Genomic DNA, 16,736 nt, shown 5'->3' on the forward strand with positions numbered 1-16,736 from the left:
CGATTTCTGGGAATGGAGTTGAGAGATGACCTAACCTGGGGAGAAAACAGCAAAGACCCGATGAAGAGAGCACAGCAGAGGTTATATTTTCTGAGAATCCTCCAGAAAAATAATCTCTCAAAGGACCTGTGGATGGCAATTTACCATTGTACTGTTGAGAGTGCATTAACTTATGGCCTGTGTGTGTGGTTTGGGAGCTGCACGGTCAGGGAAAAAGCAATGCTGTCCAGGGTTGTAAAGACTGCGGAGAGAATAATTGGGTGCACTCTTCCCACCTTGGATCAAATCTATGCTTCCAGGTCATAAGAAAGCTGCAAAGATAGTGCAGGATAGTGTGCACTCCAGAAATGATCTCTTTCAGCTTCTGCCTTCTGGAAGAAGGTACAGTACAGGGTTATAAAGACTAGGACTAGCCGCCTGAGAAACAGTTTCTATCGAAATGCGATTTTGGTTTTAAACACAGTGTAAGGTAGTCTCTATGGGAGTATATTGTATTTAATTATGGGGTATTAGAGTTTTTAGGGGGTTAATCAGGCTAGGATTGCTGGGATAGCAGGCTTGTTGGTTTTTGAATGTCTGATGTAGATTTTTTCAATTTCGTTGTTCTGTATGGGACAATGACAATATTGTACCGTATATACCACCACCACCACCATCATCATCACAAAAGCCCGGTACCGGACCCCTCTCTCTGCCAAGTAGTGGCCACAAAGCATGGGGCCACAGGCTCACACACAGGGTCTGTCTCCCTTTGGAGAATAGAAGACACGGCTGAAACTGTCGTGTTTTAAGAAACAGGGCTTATTCGCTTATTTACACCTTCAGTTTGCATGGAGGAAGTCCAGATCTTACTGCATGGTCCATAGCAGTGCAGGAGACCCTTTTGTCTCCCTCTCTAAGATGGATCTCCCCCCTACTTTATTCTCCTCCTTCCCAGAAGCACCTTGCTCTCCGCCAGAGAAGTGACCCTGGCAGCCTTCCAAATCTCCAGTCTCTGGTCACACCTGAGACAAGAAGTTCCTTGTTGACGACCCTCAATGGCTCTCTATTGTAATGCCAATGGTCTGCTCTTCCCTCAGCCAGCCAGTCTGGTTTGCATAAGGCAGCCCAGGTATTCCCTGTCTGGCACAGCTCTGCAGTTGGTTTTTTTATTTTATTTTTTATAAAATATTTATTGCAATTTTTTAAGCAGCAAAGAAGATATCAAATACATAACAAACAAAAAGGATTGAAGTAAGATTATAAGAAAAAGTAAGAAAACAAAAAGAAAATACAAATAAAATAAAGATATTCATAAATCATAATTTCATAAACTTTGGACTTCCTCACATCACCCTTCCCTGCGTTCTCAATCATATAGTTATATGCAGCAACTTGTTACCTTACTTCCATTCTTATTTTATAAGTCTCAAATATTCAATTTCAACTTTAGCATGTATTGGTCATAAATTAAATTACTTAGCTTGAACAAAATATTACTTCAAATTTCATCATTTCTTTAAACACCACATATTCTCATATATCTTACAGTAAATTTACTGCTGCCGTGTTTCTTTTAATCGTGCATTCTCCTAGCATTCATACAATTTGTGGTGTTTTTGTAAATAGTCTTTAAATTTTTTCCAGTCCTCTTCCACCGTCTCTTCTCCCAGGTCTCGAATTCTGCCGGTCATTTCAGCCAATTCCATGTAGTCTATCAGTTGCGTCTGCCATTCTTCCAGAGTGGGCAAATCCTGTGTCTTCCAGTGCTTTGCAATGAGTATTCTTGCTGCTGTTGTTGCGTACATAAAGAAAGTTCTGTCCTTCTTTAGCACCCCTTGGCCGACAATGCCCAGAAGGAAGGCCTCTGGTTTCTTAAGGAAGATATACTTAAATACCTTTTTTAATTCATTATAGATCATTTCCCAGAAAGCCTTAACCCTTGGGCAAGTCCACCAGAGGTGAAAGAATGTTCCTTCAGCTTCCTTACATTTCCAGCATTTGTTATCGGGCAAATGATATATTTTTGCCAACTTGACTGGGGTCATGTACCACCTATATATCATTTTCATAATATTTTCTTTCAAGGCATTACATGCCGTAAACTTCGCTCCGGTGGTACATAACTTTTCCCAGTCGGCAAACATAATATTATGCCCAATGTCCTGTGCCCATTTTATCATAGCTGATTTGACAGTTTCATCCTGCATATTCCATTTCAACAGCAAGTTATACATTTTTGAAAGTACCTTGGTCTTAGGTTCTAACAGTTCTGTTTCTAATTTCGATTTTTCCACCTGGAAACCTGTTTTTTTGTCCAAATTAAAGACCTCCCTAATCTGAGCATAATGTAACCAATCTCGCACTTTATGTAGTTGGTTTTTTTAATCCATATCCCAATCAAAATCCTAGTATTTATTTGTTCCTAGTGTTTAGGGGGACCCTCCCTATTTCCATAACATTGTTACTTTTCTTGATTGATTGATTGATTGATTAAATTTGTATACCACCCTTCATCTGTAGATCTCAGGATGGTTCACAACACAAAACTACAATATAAAAACCACAAAATGAATAACAAAGTAAGAACAACAAACCAATAATTCCCCCTCCCAAAACACATTTAAAAGGGCATGGGATGTCAATCAGGCAAAGGCCTGCTTGAAGAGGAACATTTAAAGAGTTTATGCATATTGTGATTACCCATTAAAAAAACTGTCCTTCAATCCTCATTTTTACTTTGACTGCTCATAGTTTATACACCAACGGCAACAGGAGGCACACAATATCTATGATGTGCACCAAGAACAGCTATGGTTAGATATGGCACTGCTTGGACCAGCCGATCCCTCTCAAATCTACCATCTCGTAGGGTTCTTGCAAGGACAGAATGGGCAGTGTGCCAGCATTGCACTGTAAGTGGCTGGCACATATGATATGGGATCCTCTCTGAAGCCTATGGAGGAGACGTGGGAACTTAACTGCAGCTACCTGAGTTAACCTTCCGCCTTTCAACTGGAAACCAGTCTTCTTATGCCTGTGGCACAAACCCCCCGCAGCCAATCACCTGCACACATGATACAGAACTTTTAATACAGTCTACATAGCATTTAAGAGCGTATGCCGATGTCCAGAATGTAAGACTTTGGGGCTTACAGGGTCATGTTACTAGAAGCCACATAGTGTACATAGGCTCTTCCACTGTGGGAGGCAGCTGGGTCAATGTTTGCAGCCAAGTGTAAATAGACTTGGGGAAACCTGAGCCTTGGCTTTAACATATAAACTTTCACGAGGTTCATAAAGCTACAGACCTAAACAAGTTTACTTCAACCTGGGACCTACTGATTTAATTGGAGCTTGGCTTCCAAATTAGCATGCTTAAAATTTTTAGGCTAAATATCTATCTAAGTTTTGCATTTTTCATGCTGTTAAACAGTAACAGAATACCAGCAAAGATATGTATCTAAAGAGAGAGAGAGAGAGAGCAAGCGAGCTCAATTTTAGTTTTCAGAATTAACTACTGAAATGTCATGAGAAAGAAGACAAACAAGGCACCCTGGAAAGCAACTCGAAATAAATTAAGCAATAAATACTATGATTAGAGATGTCAATTCCAGTTGCTCGCTGCTCCTCATTTTTCCAGTCTGAATTTCAGTTCTCCATATTTCTCCACACCTTTGCATTTTTTCAAAGTCCTTATTAAAATTCTCCTTTTTGTGAATTTCTCCTAATATACAATCTTATGTATGTTATTTTGCCCAATATCCATTTTTTTTGCAAGCCATTTTCCTTAATATAATGCACTTTTGTATGCTACTTTCACCAATATATACATTTACATATATACAAATGTGCATTCTTGTGCGCATAGCTTGGCTAGAGAACTGCACTGCAAAATTCAGAAAAATGCAAATTTCAAAGGATGGCAGCCTACTCATTTATCTATTGCTTTAGGAATCATTACTTAAGTAAGGTATGAACTTAACCACATTTCTCCCCAATACAGTGGTACCTCGCAAGACGAATGCCTCGCAAGACAAAAAACTCACTAGACGAAAAAACTCACTAGACTGACCGAACCCAAAGGGTGCTCATCAATGGTTCCTCGTCATCCTGGAGAAGAGTGACTAGTGGGGTGCCACAGGGTTCTGTCTTGGGCCCGGTCTTATTCAACATCTTTATCAACGACTTGGATGATGGACTCAAGGGCATCCTGATCAAATTTGCAGATGACACCAAACTGGGAGGGGTGGCTAACACCCCAGAGGACAGGATCACACTTCAAAACGACCTTGACAGATTAGAGAACTGGGCCAAAACAAACAAGATGAATTTTAACAGGGAGAAATGTAAAGTATTGCACTTGGGCAAAAAAAATGAGAGGCACAAATACAAGATGGGTGACACCTGGCTTGAGAGCAGTACATGTGAAAAGGATCTAGGAGTCTTGGTTGACCACAAACTTGACATGAGCCAACAGTGTGACGCGGCAGCTAAAAAAGCCAATGCTATTCTGGGCCTCATCAATAGGAGTATAGCATCTAGATCAAGGGAAGTAATAGTGCCACTGTATTCTGCTCTGGTCAGACCTCACCTGGAGTACTGTGTCCAGTTCTGGGCACCACAATTCAAGAAGGACACTGACAAACTGGAACGTGTCCAGAGGAGGGCAACCAAAATGGTCAAAGGCCTGGAAACGATGCCTTATGAGGAACGGCTAAGGGAGCTGGGCATGTTTAGCCTGGAGAAGAGGAGGTTAAGGGGTGATATGATAGCCATGTTCAAATATATAAAAGGATGTCACATAGAGGAGGGAGAAAGGTTGTTTTCTGCTGCTCCAGAGAAGCGGACACGGAGCAATGGATCCAAACTACAAGAAAGAAGATTCCACCTAAACATTAGGAAGAACTTCCTGACAGTAAGAGCTGTTCGACAGTGGAATTTGCTGCCAAGGAGTGTGGTGGAGTCTCCTACTTTGGAGGTCTTTAAGCAGAGGCTTGACAACCATATGTCAGGAGTGCTCTGATGGTGTTTCCTGCTTGGCAGGGGGTTGGACTCGATGGCCCTTGTGGTCTCTTCCAACTCTATGATTCTATGATTCTATGATTCTATGATTCTATGGTTTTTGAGCTGCTTCGCAAGACGATTTTCCCTATGGGCTTGCTTCGCAAGACGGAAACGTCTTGCAAGTTTGTTTCCTTTTTCTTAACACCGTTAATACACTTGCGACTTGACTTCGAGGAGCAACTCATAGAACGCGGTGTGGCAGCCTTTTTTGAGGTTTTTAAAGACTGGTGATTTTTGAAGCTTTTCCAAAACTTTCCCGACACTGTGCTTTGCAAGACGAAAAAAATCGCAAGACGACAAAACTCGCGGAACGAATTAATTTTGTCTTGCGAGGCACCACTGTACTAATTATGATCAGACTGCTCCTTTGTAAATAAATCACCCTACAATCAGCACCTGAAGTCACACAGCAGTACTTGAGTCACCCAAACCTTGCATTCAGCTTTTCAAGTAACAAGGACCATTACTGCATCTCCCAGTGTTGCGTGCATTAAAAAAATAATAATGAATTGGATCAACTATTCTTGCAGCAATGAAGGACAGGGCATTTTATACTTTCCCTCTGTACTGTTTTACTAACTAAAACTGCCAGCCCAGGTTGCAGTTTTCCACACAGGAGGTATTTCCCCCCTGTGGATGAAACAGCTGCCAGAGGTGCAGTTTTTATTGGAAAAATGGAACAGCTTAAAGATCATGTTCACAGCAAGAATCTCTTCGACTCCAAGTGTCCAAAGATGCTGTTTTTGGCTGCAGCTGAAGTGGTTAGCCAAGATGTGAAGTCTTCCGTGCTGTTCACATATAACTGCGCATCAGCCCTGCAAAACTGTGTGTGTGTGTGTGTGTGTGTGTGTGTGTGTGTGTGTGTGTGTGATCTTATAGCCTCTTATACTGGGGACAGCAGAATTCTATTGCCCAGAAGTGTTTTTCTTTTTTTTTGCCACACACAAAAAGACCTCCATCTCGGGTGGTCAGACACTGTAATAAAAGTTTTTGCAATGGATTTACAGCTCTGGAGCACACATGTCAAAGGCAATAACCAAGTCATTTCATACGAACCCCAAAGAGAAATATAACATGAAAGAGGTTGGCTGGCTGCCATAACTGTCCCACAGCCCTGCTTTTGTCCGTGAAAGGAGTAAATTCCTTGATTATTGTTTCAATGGCAGCCTTAAGTCTCCCCTTTATGTTTGGGCAAAGAGCAGCCACTTGGCTTTGCCATTCACATGGCGAGACTGACTTTACTCCCAGCACTGCAAACTGCACCACAATTGCATAACGCAAGTGTGCGCACCTTCCACAGCTGGTTTTAAGCCATTCGAGCTGCGCCACCCTGAAAACTTCCAGAATCTTACAAGAAAGGGGTGGAACGCACATTTTAAAATGTACTCTAAAAACCAAGGCACCCATCTTCTCCACCCTTACTTGCTTTGGAGCGGAAAATAGATCCTGCGCTAAGAACGCAGCAAAAAAACAAAAAGATGTCCAGCAACGCAGTGTCACAGCAAGAAGGCAGACAGGTAAGAAAGAAGAGGAAAAGGGAGGCAGATGACTGCCAGCCTTCCTTACCTCCATCTTGCAGAGAGTTCATGATATTCAGGGCAAACAGCATGGCATTTGAGAACGTGGTCGCCTCCTCCTTGCTGGCAAAGTTCAGCCCATAGACCTGCCGCGCATCGCGCCACTGATGGAATGTTGGCGTCGCCTGGTTGTACTTTAGTCCTTTCACAATTGAATAATTGATCACTACCTGAAATATAAAGTGGGGAAGATGAATACTAAAGGGACGAGAAAGAATGGAAGGAAGGGAGAAAATCAGCAACTGCTGAAGGAGGGGAAGGTCTTTCTTCTTCTTTTTAGAAACCTCTTCCATCGGTGTTACGTAAACGCAGTTGGAGGGGAGGAGCCTGTCTCCTTATCCCCTTCCTCATATTAATACCTCACATGCTTTTATATCGGAGAGCAGCAACAACAACATCATGAAAGTTAGTTTTATCCCTCACTCTAATTGCACATTAAGGCCCTCATACAATTCTAATTGTGTGGGGGGCGGGCTGCCATTCCTTCATCACACCCCTGTTGCCCCAGCCTAGCCACCCTCCATGAAATGGGGAGCCTGTTTTCTCTCTCCACACTACTGCCCATGTACAGTGGTACCTCGGGTTAATAACTTAATTCGTTGCGGAGGTCCGTTCTTATCCTGAAGCTGTTCTTAACCTGAAGCACCACTTTAGCTAATGGGGCCTCCCGCTGCCGTCGCACGATTTCTGTTCTCATCCTGAAGCAAAGTTCTTAACCCGAGGTACTATTTCTGGGTTAGCGGAGTCTGTAACCTGAAGCGTATGCAACCTGAAGCGTATGTAACCTGAAGTGCATGTAACCTGAAGCGTCTGTAACCCTACGTATAATAATAATAATAATAATAATAATAATAATAATAATAATAATAATAATAATAATTTATTTATACCCCGCCCATCTGGCTGGGCTTCCCCAGCCACTCTGGGCGGCTTCCAAAAGAATATTAAAATACTATAATGCATCAAACATTAAAAGCTTCCCGAAACAGGGCTGCCTTCAGATGTCTTCTAAAAGCCTGGTAGTTATTGTTCTCTTTGACATCTGGTGGGAGGGTGTTCCACAGGGAAGGCGCCACTACCGAGAAGGCCCTCTGCCTGGTTCCCTGTAACTTGTCTTCTCACAGGGAGGGAACCGCCAGAAGGCCCTCGGCGCTCGACCTCAGTGTCTGGGTAGAACGATGGGAGTGGAGACGCTCCTTCAGATATACTGGACTGAGGCCGTTTAGGGCTTTAAAGGCCAGCACCAACACTTTGAATTGTGCTCGGAAACGTACTACTGTAAATGGTTTTTTGTTATTCTTAAAGGGGCCTTGAGGACCACCTCTCCCCATATAAACTGACCCAGACTCTGTGTTCATCCTCTGAGGCCCTTTTCCATCTGTCACCTCCATGAGGGGTCCACGGAGCTCTGAGAGGCCTTTTCTGAAGTGGCCCCCCATTTGGGGATTGCTCTCCCCAGGGAGGTTCAGCTGCTGCCTTCATTATACATTTTAAGGCACCAGGAAAAAATATTCCTCTTCAACCGGGCCTCTGGCTGATTAACATCCTTCAGCCTTTTAAACGTGTTTCTGGGAGGGAGGGGGCTACTCTTATCTTGTTTTTGTTTTAACTATTTATTTGCGTTTTTCATCTTGTGTTTTTATCTCCCGAACTGCCCTGAGATCTTTGGATGAAGGGCGGTATATAAATCTAATAAATAAAAAAAAGTTAAACATGAATAAAAAAACTGTGTTTTACTCATATTTAAGCGATACACACACATGTTAAAAATGTCATAAGTAGACACATTTAACAGGATAAGCATTATAAATACAAAGAAAACTCTCCCTAAAATTATTTGTCAGTTTAATCATTTGTGAAGCACCCCCAGATTTTGCTTAACAATTCCTTGCTTATTCTGGGCCTGAGCTACACCCCATGTATTGGTTCCAGAAGGCCTGAAGTGAGGAGTCTGTTCTATGCTTTAGGTTCATAATAATAATAATAATAATAATAATAATAATAATAATAATAATAATAATAATTATTTATTATTTATACCCCGCCCATCTGGCTGGGCCTCCCCAGCCACTCTGGGCGGCTTCCATAAAAACCAAAAATACAGTAAAATATCACACGTTAAAAACTTCCCTGAACAGGGCTGCCTTAAGATGTCTTCTGAATGTCAGGTAGTTGTTTATCGCTTTGACATCTGCTGGAAGGGCGTTCCACAGGGCGGGCGCCACTACCGAGAAGGCCCTCTGCCTGGTTCCCTGTAGCTTTGCTTCTCGCAATGAGGGAACCGCCAGAAGGCCTTTGGTGCGGGACCTAGGTCTCCGGACAGAACGATGGGGGTGGAGACGCTCCTTCAGGTACACTGGGCCGAGGCCGTTTAGGGCTTTAAAGGTCAGCACCAACACTTTGAATTGTGCTCGGAAACGTACTGGGAGCCAATGTAGGTCTTTCAAGACCGGTGTTATATGGTCTCGGCGGCCGCCCCCAGTCACCAGTCTAGCTGCCGCATTCTGGATTAGTTGTAGTATTCCTCAGGAACCTAACATACAGAGAGCCCGCAAACTACTTTTGAGTTTTTTTCTACAATCAAGCGGTGTATAAATTTTATGAAACAAACAAATAAATATGCAGAACAGGCTCCCTGCATCGGGGGGGGGGGGACACTCTTTGTAGTAGTTGTGAACCTCATTTCCAAATACCAGGATGTTCTGAGTAGAACCTCATTAAAATGGCGCCTATTCTGCTTTGCCCGTAATTACATTGACCGTGGCAAATTGCACCCACCCATTCGAGTCATATAGTCTACGATAAAAATTGGGAGCCACCGCAAATATACAAAGCTCGTGAACTACGATGAGGTCACACATGTAAGATTATCAGAACCGGGGGGCTTAAGTAGTCGGAGCCAATGAAACGACAGATTTAAAAATACACACTCAGTGGTTTCAATTTAAAGCCCCAAAGCTCTCCCTTCATTCTACTGTAATCAGATGAAGACACTTCTCTGGCTTTTAAAATACTGATTTCGTCTCTCTTATACAAATAGAAAGATTTGGGGTGGGGTGGGGGCTCTTTCCAGCCACTCACCAAACCCTCAGAGGGGACAGAGAAGTGGAACGTTACACAGTCTGTGTTATTTACCACAAGCTGATGAGAGATAAGTGGAAAGTGCACAGTGTAGCCATCTGGGCATTTTTAAAAATAAAAAATCCAATGCAGTTTCAGCCTGCATACATACCATACAGCACATTCCAGACCCCCAATTATCATGGAAACTAGAGTTTAAAGGTGCTGAGAATTGTAGCTCTGGGAGGGGTATTCCAGGATTTGGAGGTAGGAGGAATGTGCTATAAATGTATCATGTGTCCGCCACCCCAGTGTTAGCCAATGAGTTAGGTATTCTGTGATAATACTCATCATCCTTTCCTCCTTCAGAAAAAAATAGTTTCCTTTTTGTTTTCATAGCCTTTGGAAAGATAATTTGGATTTTTGCAGACTTTTGTACATCTACGCTCAGCGTACATAATGTATTCTGGCTACAGGCTTCAAGGCGGGACTATTTATCCATTATCCATCTATCTATCTATCTATCTATCTATCTATCTATCTATCTATCTATCTATCATCTATCGGTTTGGGGGTTGTTTTTTTAAAGCACAAAACCACAGGCCCTGCTTATTGGTTTTTATTTTAAAACATACAGACAGGAAATTGCAAGAAGCCACAGTTACTCACTTGCTGATCTTGTAGTTTAACTCCGACTACTCTAAATGTGTTACTGGCAGTGTTGTGGTAGATGTTGATTCGGCTGAAGCCTTGTTGGCCGGGCTTTATTGGCACCCATTTCTTACTGGTATCGTCGTAGACCATAACTGACGCCCGGGCTTGGCAAATACTCTGTTCACTGCAAAGGAAGCAAATGAAAAGAATTAACAAAAGGCAATGGAAGGCATAGGATCCATGACACATCTTATAATCCGAGAGATAGAGAAATGTCAATACTACAGTGGTGCCCCGCAAGACGAATGTCTCGCAAGACAGAAAACTCGCTAGACGAAAGAGTTTTCCATTTTGGAGGTGCTTCGCAAAACGAATTTCCCATGGGCTTGCTTTGCAAGACGACAATGTCTTGCGAGTTCCTGCTGGTTTCCCCCCCCCTTCCTCTAAGCTGCTAAGCCGCTTATCAGCTGATCTGATCAGCAGAGAAGCCGCTACTAGCCGCTAATAGCGCTAATCCGTCAATGGGCTTGCTTCGCAAGACGAAAAAACCGCTAGATGAAGAGAATCACAGAACGGATTCTTTTCGTCTTGCGAGGCACCACTGTACTTTGACATTTTATTAAAACATTTTATATTCCAGAGTGCTACAGCTGTTTGCTGTTTGTTGTGGGGACAGGGGCTGCTGTTCAGTGACAGACCACATGCAGGTACAGCTGGGAAAAGCTTCTGTCTGAATCTTTGCATGAAACTAAAGGTAAAGGTAAAGGTACCCCTGAAAGTTAAGTCCAGTCCTGGACGATTCTGGGGTTGCAGCGCTCATCTCGCTCTATAGCCCGAGGGAGCTGGCATTTGTCCGCAGACAGCTTCCAGGTCATGTGGCCAACATGACTAAGCCGCTTCTGGCAAACCAGAGCAGCGCACGGAAACGCCGTTTACCTTCCTGCCGGAGCGGTACCTATTTATCTACTTGCACTTCGATGCGCTTTTGATCTGCTAGGTAGGTAGGAGCTGGGACTGAACAACAGGAGCTTACCCCGTCGCGGGGATTCGAACCGCCGACCTTCTGATCAGCAAGCCCTAGGCTCAGTGGTTTAGACCACAGCGCCACCCGCATCCCCTTGTATGAAACTAGTTGATGTAAATCAGGGATGGGGAACCTATGGCCCTATGGATGTCATTGGATTCCAACTCTGATCACGCCTGACCCTTGGGTACAGTGGTGCCCCGCAAGACGAATGCCTCGCAAGATGGAAAACCCGCTAGACGAAAGGGTTTTCCGTTTTTGAGCTGCTTCGCAAGACAATTTCCCCTATGGGCTTGCTTCGCAAGACGAAAACGTCTTGCGAGTGTTCAGATTTTTTCCCGCTCCCCCCCCTTTTCTAAGCCGCTAAGCTGCTAATAGCCTTTTAGCCGCTAATCCGCTAAGCCTTTAATAGCCGCTAAACCGCTAATAGCCGCTAAACCGCTAATAGCGCTAATCCGCTAATAGGGTTGCTTCGCAAGACGAAAAAACCGCTAGACGAAGAGACTCACGGAACGGATTAATTTCGTCTTGAGAGGCACCACTGTACATTGGCTTGAGCAGATGGGAGCTGGAGTCTAACAACAGCTGAAAGGATAGGATCTCCTTCCTTATCATGTAGAGCTGGAAGGGACCCCGAGAGCCATCTCAGCCTACCCCCAGCAATGCAAGAATCTCAACTAAAGCATCCAAGACAGATGGCCACCCAACATCTGCTTAAAACCTCCAATGAAGTACGTAGAGTCCACAAACTCCCAAAGGAGCCCATTCCACTGTTGAACAGCTCTTGATGCAGATAATACTAGACTAGCTGGATCAACTGTCCAACTTCATGTAAAGAAGCTTTTTATGCTCGTAGTTGATCATTCCAGTACTTGTTCAGCTATCTTTGGAGAGTTCTGCTACAACACTGACTTACATCGCATGATGAAAACTGCTTTGTGTACATGGCCACTTAATAGGATTTGCCCACTCTCACAATTACAAGATGCTGAGCAAGTGATAAGAAGTTTGGTTATTTTTGTGATTCTATATCCATGCACATATGGATTTGCCTTATAAAGGTTCAGGCCCTTGATCCTGTTTGTCCAGTATTACCTAGTCTCACCAGCAGAGACTTTCTAAGACCCCAGACAGATAGATGCAGGGTCCAGCATGATACCAAGTATCATTTTACTGGAGGTGGTAGTTATTGAACCTGTGGTCATATGCATGCAGAAACATGTGTTTCTACTAGGACATGGGCCCATCTTCCCAACTTAGTACATTTAAATGTGTGTGTGTGCTTTTAAGTGTCCTGCTGTATTGGCTTCTGCTAATGGCATTCAATTTGCCCATGCTGCTTGCAGTTTCTCTGCAGGAACTGCCATGTAGAAGCATTGCAGGCCATTATCACATCTCCAACTCAAGTCCTTGGTACTGGGTCACTCTACTGGGTTGGAGAAAATCCCCCAGTTTCAAGAAGGGCCTCCAATCTGGTTCTTACAGATTCTGGGAAGAGTTTTACGGCTGCTAAGTAAACTACAGAAGTAACACCCTAGCACAACGGTATATTTTGTAGTCCCATAATAGCTATTTGTTCTAAGGTTCTAAATCAATACCAGCCCATTTCATTGTAGATAGCCACAATGGACGACAGAGAATAAAAGGAAAACTTCTAAAATCATACAATGTAACCTGTAGCAGTTTACAGCATAAAAGAAATTTACAATAGTAAAATTTAACATCGCAGTGCATTCACATAGCTAGAACGGAGCTTCTTGGCTGCCATTGCAAATTTGGCTACCTGGTGTGTAATGTATAGATATTTATCTGCGAGAAGTTCAGCTGATCCTGTGCAGATCGACTTGGATGGCAATTAAGAATAGGCAATATACCGGTAAATTTTCCTCTGGGCACTGTATACAGGGGGCAAATCAGCAGATAGTATGTAATGTCTTCTACCCTTATTGCATTCATATACCGTATTTTTCGCTCTATAACACGCACGCGACCATAACACGCATGAGGTTTTTAGAGGAGGAAAATCCGTAGGCATGCCACCCGTAGGCATTTCCTCCATAACACGCACAGACATTTCCCCTTACTTTCTAGGAGGAAAAAAGTGAGTGTTATGGTGCAAAAAATACGGTATATATATATGCGATCCATATGGGGAATTCCCTGATATCTCACCTCTAAATATGCTGAGGGAAATCTGCTGGAATCTTAGTTCTACGAAGGCCCTGTGTAATGTTCTAATATTGGCTGTCTTTGGCAAATTCAAAGCAGCAAAGACATGAGATATGGTGATATTTTACAAACTTTATAATTTATGTTTTGATGTATTCCATTATAGAGCATTTAAATGTAGAATGCAAAGGAACAATAAGAACCCATTTGCGCGCATTAAGCCAGTTAATGTTCCATTAAAAATAATAATTTCACAACCCAAATTAGTGTGTGGGCAGGACATCAAAAGCAGACAGGATGAGTGTGTTTTTGCCAGTTTCATAAACACTAAAACAAGCTTTTGTAAAAAGCATTTCAATTCTGCTGCCTTTCAATGTGAAGGAGGAGTCATTTATTTTGCAAAATCTTCCCAGAACCATGCTGTTGGCATATCACTCCCTAACTTAGGACCAATCTAGATGTTGTGGATGCAGACCCATGATTTAGAAAGTGGATGCAGTCAACACTTTTAAAGAAGTGGTCTGCTTTGATATGTCATACCTGTTTTCTGTTATGATTTTGTTGTATGCTTGATTTTGCATTTTAATAAAATTTTAAAAGTGTGGTGGGAATGACTCCAAAATGTTAAGCAAGAGGTTGTGTATATATGGGTGAGTTAATATGTCAAACCTGGTAGTCTCTCCTTTTTCCAATCTTAAATTCAGTTCTTCATATTTCCACAGCAGTCTGCTTTTTTTTTTTTTTAAAGTCCTCATGAAACTTCACGGGCATTTTACGGCAGATTTCATGTATGGGTGTCTGTGTTTCTATGCAATTTTGCCCAACATACACATTTTTGCAAAGCAAAAAATTCTGTATGTTATTTTCACTAATATATACAATTTTTTATGCACACTTTACCCTAACAGATGCATTTCTGTCCACAATACTTGGTTTGAGAAGTGCATTGCAAAATTCAGAGATTTAGTTCACACATTACAAATTAAGCAGATTCGACTTTAAATATGCACTGAAGCAAATTTTTGCTGCTTCCCTAGGTGTGACTTTTCATCAGCCCACTGTTTTCCACCATCGCCACGATCCAGGCCACTTCCTCCTAGCTGAGCTAGTCCGAGAGAAGTGTCTCAGTAATAGGGTGTTGAAGCAATAGACAGAGCATTTCACAGCTTGCAGCTGACCCAATGAAACACCACTGCTTTACAATCCATAGTGTAACCTGCATTCTGAGACACGGGGTGCTTTAGTAACAAATGACAATATTTCCCAGTATGCAAACTATAACCAACAACAACACAAACATTGTATGGAGTAGAGTTTCTTCATGTTCATAATTGCCTTATATTACACACACTACAGAACCAACCAGTTGTGGGCACAGGCCAGTCCAGGAAGATTTCTGGTGGTTGAGAAGCATCCCAGAGGGCCCCATTGCTTATACTCAACAGCAACGGCATCCATGTGGCCAATATTTTAGGGGGAAGCCCAGAGAGATTAAAAAAATTGATGCAAGAAGCTACGGTTTACTATTTCCACACTTGAAAACTGCCCCCACCCAAGTACAGGATGTCCAGTGCACCTGGGTACCTATAACCATCACACTTTGGTTGCTTCCACGCTGTCAGTATTTTGTGGGAGGGACCAGTACAGGATATGTAGGTTTGTGAAATTAAAGTGGATTATAGCACTGTGGGGCAATAAAGGTAAAAGTAAAGGGACCCCTGGCCATTAGGTCCAGTTGTGGACGACTCTGGGGTTGTGGCGCTCGTTTTGCTTTATTGGCCGAGGGAGCCAGCGTACAGCTTCTGGCTCATGTGGCCAGCATGACTAAGCCGCTTCTGGGAAAACCAGAGCAGTGCACGGAAACGTCATTTACCTTCCTGCCTGAGCGGTACCTATTTATCTACTTGCACTTTGACGTGCTTTTGAACTGCTAGGTTGGCAGGAGCACGGACCGAGCAACGGGAGCTCACCCCGTCGCGGGGATTCGAACCACGACCTTCTGATCAGCAAGTCCTAGGCTCTGTGGTTTAACCCACAGTGCCACCCGCGTTCCTCTCTGGGGCAATAGATCTATCCCAAAAAAACCTCCAGACTTTTTGAGGTTAGGAAGTGACAGGGAACTGAATGGAAAAGTATGGGGTGGGAAAATGATTAATGGGAGGGTGTATAATTCAGGATGAATTCAGGACGAATGCTAATTGTCGTATGACCTCCCTGCAAGCAAACCAGAATTAATGCTCTACAGAGACCAAACTTAGCATAACCTTTTGCAAGCAAACTAAGATGAATGCTAAACAAACAGGTTGTCTGGAAGAACCCACAATTCGGCATTGTATCTTTATTAGGGCTGCCAGCATGGGAATGAACCAGCCCAACTACATAACCGACACACTGCAATGTGGAGTTCTGGCTCTGCAGATGTGGTTTTCACTGGCTATCCATGCCACCAAAGCGATGATACACCAATCAGGCCACTTTGTGCTAGGAAGCAGTAGTAAATAATCAGAGCAGAAGATTGGGTGGGCCTGTGCAAGCCACTGGAAGCAGCTCAAGCATAGCAAACCTTTAAAGTTGTGCCGGCATGATCTGCTTAGGCCGTTTCATACTTTCACCAAAGACAGGAGCAGCAGCAGCACAATGCCTAACTCATTTTAAAGGGCTTATAACCCAAGCTGCTTCCACAATCGGGGAAGCATAACGTTAAAAGAGTTCTCTGGATTGCTACACAGGGAGAGCTTCTAAAGCCCGACTGCAACAGAAGTGCCTTTTCTCTTTTTGGCAGGGGAGCGTTATCTTTCTAAGGCAGCTGCTGCAAATCAGCAGCATTTACTCTGCAACCCACAGGAGACATCCCTTCCACAAGCCATACGCAGGCAGCCGTGCATTTTCCACAGGCTGAGACCAGAAGCCATCATTCCCTTCCCTCTGGAATTGGCTCAGAACAGCGGAAGAATTCTCATACTGCTGCAGTGTTATATCAGGAAGATAAAAAAAATAAAATTAGTAAGATTTCTGAGCAATTAACCAACGTCCTGGTAAATGCTGCTAAGACTATAATCAAGAACGTGTAATTCAAAAACTTATCCCTACCATTCAGTTTTGGTAGGCTGGACCTGCAACACTCGATGGGAAAAAAGGCAATAGCATTCATTATATATACCCAGGAAGAGCAAAGTGTGCATTCTCATGTACCAAATAAGATGCAT

General features: G+C 43.1%; 1 protein-coding gene across 11 annotated transcripts in view; it reads right to left on the reverse strand.

Annotated features, from left to right (window-relative positions):
- Positions 1-16,736, reverse strand: part of EVL (Enah/Vasp-like) — a 152,911-nt gene that overhangs the window by 60,904 nt on the left and 75,271 nt on the right. For all 11 annotated transcript variants that reach the window (XM_081191974.1, XM_081191969.1, XM_081191971.1 and 8 more), the window contains exons 2-3: positions 10,353-10,521; positions 6,613-6,793 (exon numbers count right to left, since the gene is read on the reverse strand). In XM_081191974.1, the coding sequence (XP_081048100.1) occupies positions 6,613-6,793; positions 10,353-10,521 (350 nt within the window). The remainder of the gene's footprint in view (positions 1-6,612; positions 6,794-10,352; positions 10,522-16,736) is intronic.

This window comes from Podarcis bocagei (genome assembly GCF_964188305.1).
Source record: "Podarcis bocagei genome assembly, chromosome: 1".
In the NCBI taxonomy this organism is placed as follows: domain Eukaryota; kingdom Metazoa; phylum Chordata; class Lepidosauria; order Squamata; family Lacertidae; genus Podarcis; species Podarcis bocagei.